The sequence below is a fragment of the Grampus griseus genome (genome assembly GCF_964374135.1).
Source record: "Grampus griseus genome assembly, chromosome: X".
Lineage (NCBI taxonomy): Eukaryota > Metazoa > Chordata > Mammalia > Artiodactyla > Delphinidae > Grampus > Grampus griseus.
The window spans coordinates 46,933,720-46,950,438 of record NC_138999.1 but is presented as its reverse complement, the minus strand read 5'-3'; the positions used below and the strand labels follow the sequence as shown (position 1 = coordinate 46,950,438).

At 41.8% G+C, this 16,719-nt stretch overlaps 2 protein-coding genes across 2 annotated transcripts in view; one reads left to right on the top strand and one right to left on the bottom strand.

Annotated features, from left to right (window-relative positions):
* The window catches only part of GNL3L (G protein nucleolar 3 like), a 26,062-nt gene extending 17,466 nt beyond the window's left edge, over nucleotides 1-8,596 (bottom strand). The window contains exons 1-2 of the mRNA XM_082681237.1: nucleotides 8,486-8,596; nucleotides 6,188-6,256 (exon numbers count right to left, since the gene is read on the bottom strand). Coding sequence (XP_082537363.1) covers nucleotides 6,188-6,206 — 19 coding nt within the window. The 5' untranslated portion in view covers nucleotides 6,207-6,256; nucleotides 8,486-8,596. The remainder of the gene's footprint in view (nucleotides 1-6,187; nucleotides 6,257-8,485) is intronic.
* Nucleotides 8,100-16,719, top strand: part of LOC309840045 (uncharacterized protein) — a gene marked incomplete at its 5' end in the record, with an annotated part of 27,799 nt that continues 19,179 nt past the window's right edge. The window contains 5 exons of the mRNA XM_082682049.1: nucleotides 8,100-8,205; nucleotides 8,389-8,447; nucleotides 8,583-8,687; nucleotides 9,732-9,835; nucleotides 10,942-11,020. Coding sequence (XP_082538175.1) covers nucleotides 8,100-8,205; nucleotides 8,389-8,447; nucleotides 8,583-8,687; nucleotides 9,732-9,835; nucleotides 10,942-11,020 — 453 coding nt within the window. The remainder of the gene's footprint in view (nucleotides 8,206-8,388; nucleotides 8,448-8,582; nucleotides 8,688-9,731; nucleotides 9,836-10,941; nucleotides 11,021-16,719) is intronic.

The window sequence follows — 16,719 nt, the reverse complement described above, 5'->3', positions numbered from 1 at the left end:
CCTTTCTCTCTTCCAACTTCTAGCTGGGGCAGCTCAACAATTTTGGCACCAGGCTGAGGTGGGGGGCTGGTAGCATGGGAAAGTGATCTGAGGGTTAGGGTTAGAGTTAGGGACCCTGGTTAGTCCCTGGTTAGGGACTCTGAGGAGTCCCAGCCAGCTAAGCCAGAGTAGATGCCCTCAGCACATGGGGAGAGAACTGTCCCTTCCTGCTGACCCTGCTCATGTCATTGCCTCCAAAGGGAATTGCGCTACACAGCTAAACTGCAACCTCCCTTTGATTTAAGGAGGAGAGAGTTCACCTTCTACAATCACGCCTTAACAAAGCCCAGCAACTTAAGGGGCCTCTTCCCACTTCAATGAGGAGTCCCGTCTGTCATCTCCTTCACAGCTGGCCTCTCAGAAAGAATGGCTTCCCTTAATTCTCACCATTTGCAAGGGGGCTAAAGGAATTCTTACAGGGGGAGGTTCTGGAAGGTCAGGATATATGCTACAAACAAATATAGGAGCAGCTTGAGATTATCAGAGAACAGGCTCCCCAATCACACTAGGTGGTTCACGCCAAAGCAGAGTTAATGTAGGAAACAGAGGAGTTAAATACTACTGCAGGACTTCCCTGGTGGCACAGTGGTTAAGAATCTGCCTGCCAACGCAGGGGACACAGGTTCGAGCCCTGGTCTGGGAAGATCCCACATGCTGCAGAGCAACTGAGGCCGTGTGCCACAACTACTAAGCCTGTGCCCTAGAGCCCATGCTCTGCAACAAGAAGCCCCTGCAATGAGAAGCCCGCACACCACAACGAAGAGTAGCCCCCACTTGCTGCAACCAGAGAGTAGCCCCCACTTGCCGCAACCAGAGGAAAGCCCATGCGAGGCAACAAAGACGCAACACAGCCAAAAAAAAATTTTTTTAATAAATTAATTAAATAAATAAATACTACTGCAAGTTCTTAAAGAGATTCAAGAAGATACTTCAAATGAACTGTGTGAGAAAAAGATTCCCAAAATTTGATATTGAATAAAAATTCAATTGATGTAGTGAAAAACAGAACAGACATCACTAATAACCAAATTAATAAGCTAGAAGGCCAAGGGAAGAGCTTGCTTAAAACAGGACAAAAATCCAAAGAAAAGTAAAAACAGGGGCTTCCCTGGTGGCGCAGTGGTTGGGAGTCCTCCTGCCGGTGTGGGGTACTCGGGTTCGGGCCCTGGTCCGGGAGGATCCCACATGCCCCGGAGCGGCTGAGCCCGCGAGCCACAACTGCTGGGCCCGCACGCCACAACTTAAAAAAAAAAAAAAATGTAAAAACAGAAAATGGAGAATGGACTCAGGAGAGCTAGTATCTAAATTAACAGGAGTTCCAGAAAGAGAAAAGATACAAATGGAGAAGCAATTATTTTTTAAAATAATAGATGAAAGTTTCCCAAGTTGAAAACAGGACTGAGGCTTCAGACTAGAAAGGCGCATGGAGCATCAAGATTAACAAAAGACATATGCCCTAGGCATACACTGATGAAATTTCTGAACTCCAAGGATAAAGAGAAAATCTTGTAAACTTCCAAACAGAAGGCATTCCCAACAAATGTGAGAGAAGCAGACAGCCTTCTCAAATCCACAATTCTGAACACTTAAGACAGAAGAATAACCATTACAAAGTACTGAGACAAGGGACCGTGTTCCAAGCTAAATTCCTATAACTGATCAATATTTCACTCTTACGTGAAGGTAAAAGACAGACATGTGCAAAGATTACCACCTGTGTTCCCTTTCTGGTAAAACTACTTGAGGAAGTATACCAGCAAAAATAAGTATAAAATCATGCTAAAGGTCTCACTTTGGAAGAGTAGGGCAAAAATAGTTATTTAACTTTGGTAAAGTGATAAAAAAAATTTAGTTATGCTTGATATAAATATGAATGCAATTACCAACGTAATTTTAAGTCCTGGTGGAGGATTTCTTTTTAACTTGTTAAACTTTTTAAAAGTAATAAGGGAATAAGAAGAAACAAACAAAAAATATAAAATAAGATGGTAAAAATCAGACCAAACATATTAGTTATCATAATGAATGTGAATGGGCCTAATTTCCCCATAACAAAAAAAAAATCAGATCCCAAGTCTCCTTTTCTTCCAAAGTACTCATGTTACAATGAAAAGAATGTGAGGTTTGGAAGGAACCAGGTCTGGCCATTTTACTCAACAATTTCCATCGGCCTAACTTCCCTGGAAAATGAGGGCCTGCACTGGATACAGGCACACGATGAAAGAAAATACATCACTTAAAGTGGCGAAAAACGTCTGCTTCAGAGAGGAGAAGGAGAGGGGAGGAGAAGCGAGGAAGAGGGTAGGGGTGCAGTCACCACTCACAACACTGCAACACCCAGGAGCCACTGTTACTGTTTTTTAATAGCTTCAGAGAGAAAACAGCTACCATTTTTTAGCCAGCCATACCTAGGTTCCTGTTCTGGCTCAATAACTACCTAGCTATATGACCTTGAAGAATTTCCTTAAATCTCTCTGACCACCAATATCTCCATCCACCAACTCTCATATCAATACTCAAAGGTGGATCTCTCCATTCATCCATCATCTCCCATACTCTCACCCCACTACATCCCTGTATCCCCAGCCTGGCAGTGACTCTGCCCCCATCCTCCATCTACCCCTGCATCCGACTTCCCACTATGCCCTCTGAAACTCCCACTTAGGAGATCAGCACTCCCCTAATTCTTCCATCTTTTCTTGGGAACAATTCCTCAACCTCCTGCCTTAATAGAGACTCAGCTCTCCCCTGAGGACACTGCTTCACCTGCAGGCTTGAAAGGTGGCTATTAGTTTATATTAACATGAATACCTTGGAGCCAGTAGGTGCAGGAGGTATCTTGCAGACTCACCACTGCCAAACCAATTTCTCCCTCTTGTTAAAAAAGAGGGGGGAGGGGGGAATCCTACTTTTTTTTTGAGACTGCTGCTATGCCTGTCACCTATGAGTAACTTTTCCTCTTTTACTGAAGCACCTAGCTCATAGCTTTTTTTTTCTTAATTATCTTTTTTTAATTTTTGGCTGCATTGGGTCTTCGTTGCTGCACGTGGGCTTTCTCTAGTTGCAGCGAGCGGAGGCTACTCTTCACTGTGGTGCACAGGCTTCTCATTGCGGTGGCTCCTCTTGTTGCAGAATACAGGCTCTAGGTGCACAGGCTTCAGTAGTTGCAGCATGTGGGCTCAGCAGTTGGGGCACGCAGGCCCTAGAGTGCACAGGCTTCGGTAGTTGTGGCACGCGGGCTCTAGAGTGCAGGCTCAGTAGTTGTGGTGCACGGGCTTAGTTGCTCCGAGGCATGTGGGAATCTTCCTGGACCAGGGATTGAACCCGTGTCCCCTGCACTGGCAGGCAGATTCTTAACCACTGCGCCACCAGGGAAGTCCATAGCTTTACTTTCAACTGAACTCCTGCCATCATCAACCTGGGCAACTTTGGTGATCACTGGGCCCCTTCCAATGCTCAGGTTTCCCACTTCCTTGACATCCCCATTCCATGTAGCCACCTGCCCACGCATTGCATTGGTGACATCTATGATCATCATCTATAACTGCTTGTACTTCAGAAAGCAATCTCAGACACCCCTCTCAACTATCTTCAAGCACATTTGTTCAACCTCCTAGAGACTTCCAAAACACTGGCGCCACTCGGTTCTTTATTCAACGGCCACCCTATTTCCCTCCCTGTGCAGCTTACATTCCAGTCTGTCATTACGATGGATTACATACCTGTGCCACCAATCATTGATGGTTGTAAATCTTTTAAATGATAAAACGTACCCTCCTTTTTAATAGCCATTCAAAAACGTACAACAGTTGAAACTGTATGTGAACACTCTTTCTAGGGCTTCTCAATAACCTTCCCAGATTTAATCATTATCATTACCATTTGGGTCCAAGGTATCTCTAGCCCAGGGTGCAGGGAGCTGCACCATGAAGCACCTCCCCCATCTTCCGCTGCAATCATCCTAGTTAGTCTGATCAAGACTTCAGTTGCAATTTAACAGTGAAAGTCTTTGTTTTGTGTGCACATGTAAAGTTTTTCTATTTAATTTAATGTTCACCATTTTCCCACTAATGCAGATATGTATGATTGTTCTTTAACAGGTAATACAGTCAGATGGTTCCAAAGTAAAACCATGTCAGATGTAGAAAACAAACTTATGGTCACCAGTGGGGAAAGCGGGGGAGATAAACTGGGAGATTGGGACTGACATATACACACTACTATATATAAAATAGATAACTAATAACGACCTACTGTATAGCATAGAGAACTCTACTCAATACTCTGTAATGGCCTATGTTGGAAAAGAATCTAGAAAAGAGTGGATATATGTATAAGTATAACTGATTTCCTTTGCTGTACACCTGAAAGTAACACAACATTGTAAATCAACTACACTCCAATAAAAATTATGAAAAATAAATAAAAATAAAACCATGTATTCTGAGAGATCTCCCTCCCACACTTGTCCCTAGCCACTGCAGTCCCCTCACCACAAGAAACCACTTTATTAGTTTGTGATGCATCATTCAGTTTCTTTATGCAAATACAAATTTATATTCTTATTTCCCTCCATTTTCTCCCAGGGAAGGTAACATACTATGTACTCCTGTCAGCAATTTGCTTTTTTCACTTAACAAATCCTGGAGATCTTTCCATCTAACAGTTTTTCCATATAATAGTCTTTCCATATACTACTTCCTCATTTTTTTAAACTGCCAGGGTTCCTTTGTATGCATACACTCTATTTCACCAGGTAATTATTGTTTTTCATCACTATTAATAATTCTATTACCAATAAAAATTAATTAAAAAATAATACTTCTATTATTATCTTGTATTTGATATTCTTAAATAGAGTATAACTACTTTTGTTCACTTTTCTTGTGTTACGTGAAAAAATGATTATTTGCTTTTGGTATTAACATAACCAAAGTCTGATTCTTGATGAAATTTTTATGATTATATAAAGTAAGTGAATTTTTTTTCACCAAGCCCTACATAGGCAGGGCCACAATTCACACAGAATACAAGGCCACTGGGTTGCACAATTCTCATCCAGTCTATCCAGTGTGCTATCCAAATGTTATCATTTTCTGCTTGGGCCATAGCAGGATAAAGGCAGGGAAGCACAGAACCAGACCTGTCCTACTGCCTTTGCCTTCCCTCTTTTAAGGAAGAGTCCATGTATCACATTTGTCTTCTCCCTCTAGGCTGTAAGCATCATGGTGGGAGGAGGGGAGGATTGAGTTAGCACTATTAATTGAGACATTCTAGTGCCTGGCATACAGTAAGTGCCAAATAGCTATGCCTGGTCATGCTGGGCCCTTGGGACACAAAGATGAACCAGATGTCAGTGAGAAGTTAACAGTGTTGTGAAAGAGACAGACCCAATCATAGAGTCAACAGCCCTGGTTCCTGTGGGTACACAGACAAGTAGAAACCAAGGGAGGAGGTTAACAGGAGGGATTCCCAGAGGAAATGATGTATAAGTTGAAATCTGAAAAACAAGCAAGAGTTATCCCATTAAAGGATGAGAAGGAAAGGGAAAGAGTCCTGAAGGCAGAAAGAACAGCAATGTATCCACACTGTCTGTTTCATAGGTAAGAAAAATCCAAAGCTCAAGAGAGATCAGACAATAATTCAGTGGCAGACAGTGTATGCATCCTCTGAGGGGCTAAACTCCAAAGAGAAATGAAGGCTGAATCTTTAAAGCTAATACTTACAGACCACTTATTATGTGCCAGGCACTGTTCTAAGTGTTCTACCTATTTTAATTCATTAAATCCTCACAACAACACTGGTAGGCAAATACTATTACTGACTGGACAATTTACAAATACTGTGCGTCTGGACAATTTTTTTTTTCTTTTTTTTTGCGGTACACGGGCCTCTCGCTGTTGTGGCCTCTCCCGTTGTGGAGTACAGGCTCCGGACGCGCAGGCTCAGCGGCCATGGCTCACGGGCCCAGCCGCTCCACAGCATGTGGGATCTTCCCGGACCGGGGCACGAACCTGTGTCCCCTGCATCGGCAGGAGGACTCTCAACCACTGCGCCACCAGGGAAGCTCCATTCTGGGAAATTTTTTAAAATACTATGAATATTCATTAAAGCTTAGGATTGGGAAGAAGTGGTAAAAGAAACTCACTGTGTCTAAGTTTCACCATGATGACTAGCTTGAAAGCAGGTAGATTCAAATCTGCAGGCTTTTTTTTTCCTGTTGGAATGAGAGAAGAACCAATTTGAAGACAGAGAGAGGAACCACAATGCTATAAGCCCCTTCTGAGCTCCCTGAAGGCAAAATAAAATGTTAAAGAACATGATAAGGAAGCCCTAACAATTAGAGGAATCTGAGAGAAGGGGTTATACTGGAGCTGGCACCTGGTATGGCTGAGTATAATTAATTATAATAATAATATTACAGGGAAGGTAGTGTCACACTACCCAATGGGAAATTAGGTCTAAACCTCTCTTCCTGGGTGGAGTCAGTGCCTCAGTGCATCAGATATAGGATACCCCAGGTAAGGGACTAGCACTAAACCTCTCTAAGGGGAGAGTGGTATGCAAGGACAATCTGTTTCTACAAAGGGTATTAACTGCACCTCTTTTCCCCAAATAGGGGGTTCTCATTTACCCTGGAAGTGGGAGGAAAAGACATATCCCAGGAATCTACCCTGGGGAAAAGGGACCTCAGAATAGGGCTTTTTATCTGTATGTCTATGTGGACTGAGGTCAGTGCAAAATCTTGGGGGAGGGGGGAAAAATGTGCACCTGTATGTATGGCTGGGGTCTGTTCCTTGGTGACAGGGGGGAGGAGGGCAGGATGCCTTTTGTCACTCTACTCCAGGATACAGAGGAACTAGATAAACCGGCACAGTGGCTGTGTGCATCTCCGCTGCATGGGAGAGGAGCACAAGTCTACATCTGTAAGTTGTGCAGGGACCGGGGCTGGGGGGTACTTTGAATCACTTTATCCTAGGGAGGGCCATGAGATGGGACTGATATACCAATCTCCACTACAAGGTGACATTAGTGCCATGCTAACAAAGGGGGGAATTATGCAGCTTTGCATGAATGGGGTCTGCACCTTGCCCGCAGTGGGTTACTCTAGCCCCTTCCATGGGAGACGGGATGGGGCACGATCTGTTTATCTCGTGTACGGGTTGAAGTCAGCAGCGTGTTAATATTGAAGGAAAAGGACCTCTGGTTCTCTGCATGGGGGAGGGGGGAATGCAGCTATACATTCAATGGAACGGCCCTTACAGTAGGTGGGGGGGGGGTCCTGTGGGTTTTTTTCCTGGATAGGGAGAAAAAGATCTGAGCTCCTCTACCTCGGATAAGGGGGTAGCCCATATGCACGCACTATGGGGTGATCAGTGATGTCACTGCTTCTCAACATTGGAGGGCACCTCTCTGCTCCCTTGGGGTCTCTCCTTTCCTACAGTTGGTGATTCTAAATCCTTGGGGAAGGGGGGAGAGGAGGGATGATCTGTGTCTACCTAAAAAAGAGAATAAATCTGAGCCCTTCTTCCCCGGGTACCCCAGGAGAGGCAGTTCTGACTGTCTCTTCATGGGTTAAGGTCTGCTGTTGTTTGCTGCAGGGCATTTTTGGGTCAAGCCTTTACAAATTCAGTATGCCAGCACCTGGGGAGGAGGTGGTGAGATCTGATTTTCCATAATGGGGACTCACTCTAGCCTAGAAGGGGTAAATCTGCGTGCTTCTCTGTGGGATGAGACTTGTGCCTCCAAACACATAGGGAGGGGTGGTCTACCGCCTCTGCAGGAGCGGGGGCGAGACATCGGTCAATTAGTTACACGGGGGCGAGGTAGGGAGGTCTCTAGGTCTTGACGCTAAGGGAAGGAGGCTCACTCCTCTGTATATTAAAATTTCGGAGCTCCTCTATTCTGGTCGTCAGGCGGGGGTGGGGGTAAATACATCAAAGCCTCTGCCTAAGGGAAAAGGTGTGCGCTGAGGTGGATCTGTGTGCCTTAGCGCCAGTAGAAATCTGCGCCGTTCAGCCTCGTGAGGAGGGAGATGTGTCTCTTTACGGGTGGGGTCGATGTCGCCACACCTTCGGGGTGTCCACGCCTGTCTACACCGGGAAAATACGGAATGGAACCTCACTACCCTAAAAGGAGGAGGGCACTCGACGCTTCTCCACACAAGTGGGGTCTGTAACTCTCCATACAGTGTGTCCAGGGGTCTATACCTGTCCAGATGAGGTGCGTCCGTGCCCCTCTACCCCGCAAGAATGTGTTTGGGCGCATGTCCACAGGCGAGCAATCCCTGCCTCTCATCCGGGCCCTTCTACCCTGGAAGGAGCCCGACTCTTCACCTCTCTATTCCAGGGCAGAGGGCGCCTCGGGTTTCACCTGAAATAGTTGATCCTTTCGGCGCGGCGGGCTGGGTGAGCGCTCACCACGAAAAAAGAGAGTCGTGCCTTACCTCCACTTCCGGCGAAGATCTGAGAAGAGAAGACAGTACAACACTGTCAGCCCACAGACTGCGCTCGCAGCATTAGACTTCGACTTCCGGATCCCAGCCTCGCTGTGAGCGTACCCGGGGGCGGGGCTTAGGATTGACAGCTCGCTCCCTCCCGTCCCTTCCCCGGGGCCGCGCTGGCCCCGCCTCCCGGACGCTCCGTAAGGTAAGGAAATAGCCGAGCAGGGGAGGCGGCGAGGCGGCGAGGCGGCGAGGGGGGGAGGCGGGGAGGCGGCAGCGGTTCGTTGGCTGGTGTGGGCATATAACCTACTTGTAAGACAAGTTCTTGTCTGCGGGCCTCTGCCTGGCCCTAAATATGTATGTTCTCGAATCTTAGTGACCAAGTGATCGCCAAGGCCGCATCAGACAAGGGTGGGGGGGTCGGTGCCTTTGTCTACAACGGAAGATGGCGACGGGTAGGGTGTGAGAAAATGGCCGCCAGGGTCACATGTTTTGCTGAGTATACCCACCTGAAATGACTAGGTTAGCTGCTCCCAGCAACCGTCCCGGCTTGCGGGGTCCCAGAGGAACCCTGAGGGAGTCACTCAGAGCTCTTTCTGCTGCAGCGCAGATCCACGGCCAGGCCTACAGACGGAAGAACTGGAAGCCTCTCCCACCCATTTGCCTTCTTGCCCTCCTCCTCCCTCCCTCCCTCCCTCAGGCCCCAGAGCAGAGTCCGCTGGAGGGAATGGATTTACCTCTGGAGTGGGGGCAAGTAAGAGTTTCTTCAGAAGCCATCTCAGGGAGCTCCTGACCTGGCTGGAGAATGAGGTCTCCCCCTTAAAAAAATAATTATTAGTCTGAAAATGTCTTCTTCCTGATAACTTAGTTCCAGCCACTCCTCTTCCTCTAGCCTAAACTTTGGGGTGAGGCCGAGCCCCTGTACCCCAAGGATATCAACCTCTAGCATATCCAGGCAGAAAATGACTCCCTCTGCCTACTCCTACCTCTTACGTACGAAGGACTCACTGCCCCTACATCCATGGAAGGCTTCTAAACTCTTACCCTAGAGAAACACAACTCCTCTGGACCCCAAACCAGCCCTAGCCACCTTCACCTTCCCCCCTGCATTAGCAAATTCTTCCTTTTTCTTTAAGACCTAACTCTTGTCGCTTCTATGAACTTTCCCAGCTGAGAGAGAAACTCAGAGCACCTTGTTGCATTTATCACTTAGTATTATAATCATTTATGTGGCTGTATCTCCTCACAGGAGAGTGAACTCCCTGAGACTAGGAGCCATCTATCTTCGCGCCCTCAGCAGGACCCAGCACAAGACTGGTACAAGGCACGCTTCAGCAAATGTTTGTTAAACGGGTAAGTTTACGGGCCTACACCACAAATCAATGGGAAATGGACATTTTAGTAGATAGTGCTGGGAAATTTGGCTCACCATAACGAGAAAAATAAAACTGGATCCCTATTTATTTCCACATGAGAGGGTGGAGAATATCTTTGTGACCTAGGACTGTGGAAGGACTTTTTAAACAAAGTCCGAAATGCACAAACCATGAGGAAAAAATTTGTGATGAAGTCTTTGATAGGAATGAAAATGGGTATTACTACTTTGGAAAACAATTAAGAATAGTTAAAGATGGCCCTGGGACCCAGCAATTCTGTTAGAGATGTGTGTGTGTGTGTGTGTGTGTGTGTGTGTGTGTGTGTGTATATATATGTATGTTAAGTCCTAGAGAAATTCTTAAACATATGCACAAGGAGGCATGTGCAAGAATATTCATTGCAAAATAAAGATAAAAGGAAAACAATCAAGAAAAGAATATTCATCACAGAACTGTTAGTAATAGAGAAAAAAATCTCAACAATCTAAAAGTTCACCAAAAGGAGAATAAATAAATAGTGGTGTAGCCACACAACAGACTACTATATACAACAGTAAAAAAAAAATGAACCAGAATTGGTTATATCAATCCAGATTAATTTCAGAAACATACTGCTGTGATAAAATGCAAGTTGTGGAAGGATACATGATGTGTGAGACCATTTATATAGATTTTTTAAAACTAGAAAACAGTGCACTATGTTGTTTATCAATTACATAGCTATGTAAACAATATTTTTTAAACAAAGGAATTAAACACCAAATGCAGAATGGTGATTACCTCTGGGGAACAAAATGAGAGAAAAATACACAGGGGACTTTGTCTAATATTTTATCTGGGTAATAGGTACATGGGTGTGTGCTATATTATTCTTCATACTTATTTGTATGCCTGAAGTATTTCATATTTTTTTAGAAAGACTGTGAGGATCTATAACAAAATTAATGGTGTCTAAATCTAGATCAGTGGTTCTCAAACCTGGGCTGCAGCAGAATCACTTGGGAGAGCTTGTTAAAATACCAGATGCTGGGCCCCACACCCAGAATTGTGTTTTAGTTAAGTCTGTATTGCATTTCTAACAAGTTCTCAGGTGGTGGTGGTGATGAAGAAGAAGAAGAAGAAAATGATGATGACGATGAAGCTGCTGCTGCTGCTAGTCCAGGTACCACATTTTGAGAACTGCTGACAGAGAAAATGAAATTATCAATGAATTTAGTTTTCTTCATTGTGCTTTTCTTTGTTTTCCATGTATTCAATGAGTGAGTGTTACTTTAGGGAGAGGTCTTTGTTGTTTTTTAAATTCTCTTTCATCTCTACTTCCCACTCTCATTTCCTTCATGTAGGCAAGCATTTTAAAGTGTTTTATGCATATCTTTTTGTTTATATGTGTTCTTGGAAAATATGTATTGTTGTTTTACATGCATGTATTTCCCCAAAATTTTCATTTTTCCATTTTTCAAAATTCAGAACAGTTGAAAAAATAGTACAATGAAAGCCCATACACTCTTAATATTTTGCCAAATTTGTTCTACTTCTCTTTATATGTATATGTGTACATCTTCTTGCAGGCAGTATAACAGCTCACCCCTAAAAACTTCAGCACTCATCTACTAGAATAAGGACATTCTCCTGCATAACCACAATACTGTTATCACACCTAAGAAAACTTACTAATTCAATAATACCATCAAAGATACCCTATATACAAATTTTCCAATTGAGCCCAAAATGTTCTTAGACCTGCTCTGATTTTTTGATCCCAGTATCTAATTAAGGTTTGTGTATTACGTTTGGTTGTTTTAGCACTTTAACCTCTTTTAATCTAAAATAGTACCCCTAGATTTTTTGTGTGTTTGAGATTACACCAATACTTTTCAAGAGTCCAGGCCAGTTTCTTATAGAATATCCCACAGAATATCTGGATTCATCTGCTCTTTCCACATGAAAGGTTAAATTATTAATTATATAAACTTATTAATTATATAATTGTATATAATTATATGTAATTATGTATATTATGTATATAATATATATTATATATCTAATTATATCTAATTATATAATTTTATATATTAAATATATATATAATTATATATAATTATATAATTATATAATTATATATAATTATATAATTATGATTATATAAATTATATAAACCATTATTCAGGTTAAATAATTTTAGCAATAACAGGACATAGAGGATACCGCTTACTTCATATTGTATCTTCTCAGGAGGCACTTAATACCAGGTTGGCCCACGGTGGAGAATATTTTGTGTCTGTGCATTTTTTTTTATATCTTTATTGGATTGCTTTACAATGGTGTGTTAGTTTCTGCTTTATAACAAACTGAATCAGTTGTACATATACATATGTTCCCATATCTCTTCCCTCTTGCATCTCCCTCCCTCCCACCCTCCCTATCCCACCTCTCTAGGTGGTCAAAAAGCACCGAGCTCATCTCCCTGTGCTATGCAGCTGCTTCCCACTAGCTATCTATTTTACATTTGGTAGTGTATATATGTCCATGCCACTCTCTCGCTTTATCACAGCTTACCCTTCCCCCTCCCCATATCCTCAAGTCCATTCTCTAGTAGGCCTGTGGCTTTATTCCTGTCTTACCCCTAGGTTCTTCATGACCTTTTTTTTCCTTAAATTCCATATATATGTGTTAGCATACGGTATTTGTCTTTCTCTTTCTGACTTACTTCACTCTGTATGACAGACTCAAGGTCCATACACCTCATTACAAATACATCAGTCTTGTTTCTTTTTATGGCTGAGTAATATTCCATTGTATATATGTGCCACATCTTCTTTATCCATTCATCCAATGATGGACACTTAGGTTGTTTCCATGTCCTGGCTATTGTAAATAGAGCTGCAATGCACATTTTGGTACATGACTCTTTCTGAATTTTGGTTTCTCAGGGTATATGCCCAGTAGTGGGATTGCTGGGTCATATGGTAGTTCTATTTGTAGTTTTTTAAGGAACCTCCATACTGTTCTCCATAGGGGCTGTACCAATTCACATTCCCACCAGCAGTGCAAGAGTGTTCTCTTTTCTCCACACCCTCTCCAGCATTTATTGTTTCTAGATTTTTTGATGATGGCCATTCTGACTGGTGTGAGATGATATTTCATTGTAGCTTTGATTTGCATTTCTCTAATGATTAATGATGTTGAGCATTCTTTCATGTGTTTGTTGGCAGTCTGTATATCTTCTTTGGAGAAATGTCTATTTAGGTCTTCTGCCCATCTTTGGATTGAGTTGTTTGTTTTTTTGTTATTGAGCTGCATGAGCTCCTTGTAAATTTTGGAGATTAATCCTTTGTCAGTTGCTTCCTTTGCAAATATTTTCTCCCATTCTGAGGGTTGTCTTTTGGTCTTGTTTATGGCTTCCTTTGCTGTGCAAAAGCTTTGAAGTTTCATTAGGTCCCATTTGTTTATTTTTGTTTTTATTTCCATTTCTCTAGGAGGTGGGTCAAAAAGGATCTTGCTGTGATTCATGTCTTAGAGTGTTCTGCCTATGTTTTCCTCTAAGAGTTTGATAGTTTCTGGCCTTACATTTAGGTCTTTAATCCATTTTGAGCTTATTTTTGTGTATGGTGTTAGAGAGTGATCTAATCTCATACTTTTAAATGTACCTGTCCAGTTTTCCCAGCACCACTTATTGAAGAGACTGTCCTTTCTCCACTGTACATTCCTGCCTACTTTATCAAAGACAAGGTGGCCATATGTGCGTGGGTTTATCTCTGGGCTTTCTATCCTGTTCCATTGATCTATCTTTCTGTTTTTGTGCCAGTACCATACTGTCTTGATTGCTGTAGCTTTGTAGTATAGCCTGAAGTCAGGGAGCCTGATTCCACCAGCTCCGTTTTTCGTTCTCAAGATTGCTTTGGCTATTCGGGGTCTTTTGTGTTTCCATACAAATTGTGAATTTTTTTGTTCTAGTTCTGTGAAAAATGCCAGTAGTAGTTTGATAGGGATTGCACTGAATCTGTAGATTGCTTTGGGTAGTAGAGTCATTTTCACAATGTTGATTCTTCCAATCCAAGAACATGGTATATCTCTCCATCTATTTGTATCATCTTTAATTTCTTTCACCAGTGTTTTATAATTTTCTGCATACAGGTCTTTTGTCTCCTTAGGTAGGTTTATTCCTAGATATTTTATTCTTTTTGTTGCAATGGTAAATGGAAATGTTTTCTTGATTTCACTTTCAGATTTTTCATCATTAGTGTATAGGAATGTCAGAGATTTCTGTGCATTAATTTTGTATCTGGCTACTTTACCAAATTCATTGATTAGCTCTAGTAGTTTTCTGGTAGCATCTTTAGGATTCTCTATGTATAGTATCATGTCATCTGCAAACAGTGACAGCTTTACCACTTCTTTTCCGATTTGGATTCCTTTTATTTCCTTTTCTTCTCTGATTGCTGTGGCCAAAACTTCCAAAACTATGTTGAATAAGAGTGGTGAGAGTGGGCAACCTTGTCTTGTTCCTGATCTTAGTGGAAATGCTTTCAGTTTTTCACCATTGAGGACGATGTTGGCTGTGGGTTTGTCATATATGGCCTTTATTATGTTGAGGAAAGTTCCCTCTATGCCTACTTTCTCCAGGGATTTTATCATAAATGGGTGTTGAATTTTGTCAAAAGCTTTCTCTGCATCTATTGAGATGATCATATGGTTTTTCTCCTTCAATTTGTTAATATGGTGTATCATGTTGATTGATTTGCATATATTGAATCCTTGCATTCCTGGAATAAACCCCACTTCACCATGGTGTGTGATCCTTCTAATGTGCTGTTGGATTCTGTTTGCTAGTATTTTGTTGAGGATTTTTGCATCTATGTTCATCAGTGATATTGGCCTGTAGTTTTCCTTCTTGGTGACATCCTTGTCTGGTTTTCGTATCAAGGTGATGATGACCATGTAGAATGAGTTTCAGAGTGTTCCTCCCTCTGCTATATTTTGGAAGAGTTTGAGAAGGATACACGTGAGCTCTTCTCTAAATGTTTGATAGAATTCGCCTGTGAAGCCATCTGGTCCTAGGCTTTTGTTTGTTGGAAGATTTTTTTTTTTTTAACATCTTTATTGGGGTATAATTGCTTTACAATGGTGTGTTAGTTTCTGCTTTATAACAAAGTGAATCAGTCATACATAAACATATGTTCCCATATGTCTTCCCTCTTGCATCTCCCTCCCTCCCACCCTCCCTATGTTGGAAGATTTTTAATCACAGTTTCAATTTCAGTGTTTGTGATTGGTCTGTTCATATTTTGTATTTCTTCCTGATTCAGTCTTGGCAGGTTATGCATTTCTAAGAATCTGTCCATTTCTTCCAGGTTGTCCATTTTATTGGCATAGAGTTGCTTGTAGTAATCGCTCATGATCTTTTTTATTTCTGTAGTGTCTGTTGTTACTTCTCCTTTTTCATTTCTAATTCTATTGATTTGAGTCTTCTCCCTTTTTTTCTTGATGAGTCTGGCTAATGGTTTATAAATTTTGTTTATCTTCTCAAAGAGCCAGCTTTTAGTTTTATTCATCTTTGCTATCATTTCCTTCATTTCTTTTTCATTTATTTCTGATCGGATTTTTAGGATTTCTTTCCTTCTGCTAACTTTGAGGTTTTTCTGTTCTTCTCTAATTGCTTTAGGTGCAAGGTTAGGTTGTTTATTCGAGATGTTTCCTGTTTCTTAAGGTAGGATTGTATCGCTATAAACTTCCCTCTTAGAACTGCTTTTGCTGCATCCCATAGGTTTTGGGCTGTCGTGTCTCCATTGTCGTTTGTTTTTAGGTATTTTTTTATTTCCTCTTTCATTTCTTCAGTGATCACTTCATTATTAAGTAGTGTATTGTTTAGCCTCCATGTGTTTGTATTTTTTACAGATCTTTTCCTGTAATTGATATCTAGTCTCATTGCGTTGTGGTTGGAAAAGATACTTGATACAATTTCAATTTTCTTAAGTTTACCAAGGCTTTATTTCTGACCCAAGGTATGATCTATCCTGGAGAATGTTCCTTGAGCACTTGAGAAAAATGTGTATTCTGTTGTTTTTGGATGTAATGTCCTATAAATATCAATTAAATCCATCTTGTTTAATGTATCATTTAAAGCTTGTGTTTCCTTATTTATTTTCATTTTGGATGATGTGTCCATTGGTGAAAGTGGGGTGTTAAAGTCCCCTACTATGAATGTGTTACTGTCGATTTCCCCTTTGATGGCTGTTAGTATTTGCCTTATGTATTGAGATGCTCCTATGTTGGGTGCATAAATATTTACAATTGTTATATCTTCTTCTTGGATCGATCCCTTGATCATTATGTAGTGTCCTTCTTTGGCTCTTGTAATAGTCTTTATTTTAAAGTCTATTTTGTATGATATGAGAATTGCTACTCCAGCTTTCTTTTGGTTTCCATTTGCATGGAATATCTTTTTCCATCCCCTCACTTTCAGTCTGTATGTGTCTCTAGGTCTGAAGTGGGTCTCTTGTAGAGAGCATATATATGGGTCTTGTTTTTGTATCCATTCAGCCAATGTGTGTCTTTTGGTGGGAGTATTTAGTCCATTTACATTTAAGGTAATTATCGATATGTATGTTCCTATTCCCATTTTCTAAATTGTTTTTGGTTCGTTATTGTAGGTAGGTCTTTTGCTTTTCTTGTGTTTCTTGCCTAGAGAAGTTCCTTTAGCATTTGTTGTAAAGCTGGTTTGGTGGTGCTGAACTCTCTCAGCTTTTGTTTGTCTGTAAAGGTTTAATTTCTCCATCAAATCTGAATGAGATCCTTGCTGGGTAGAGTCATCTTGGTTGCAGGTTTTTCTCATCACTTTAAATATGTCCTGCCAGTCCTTTC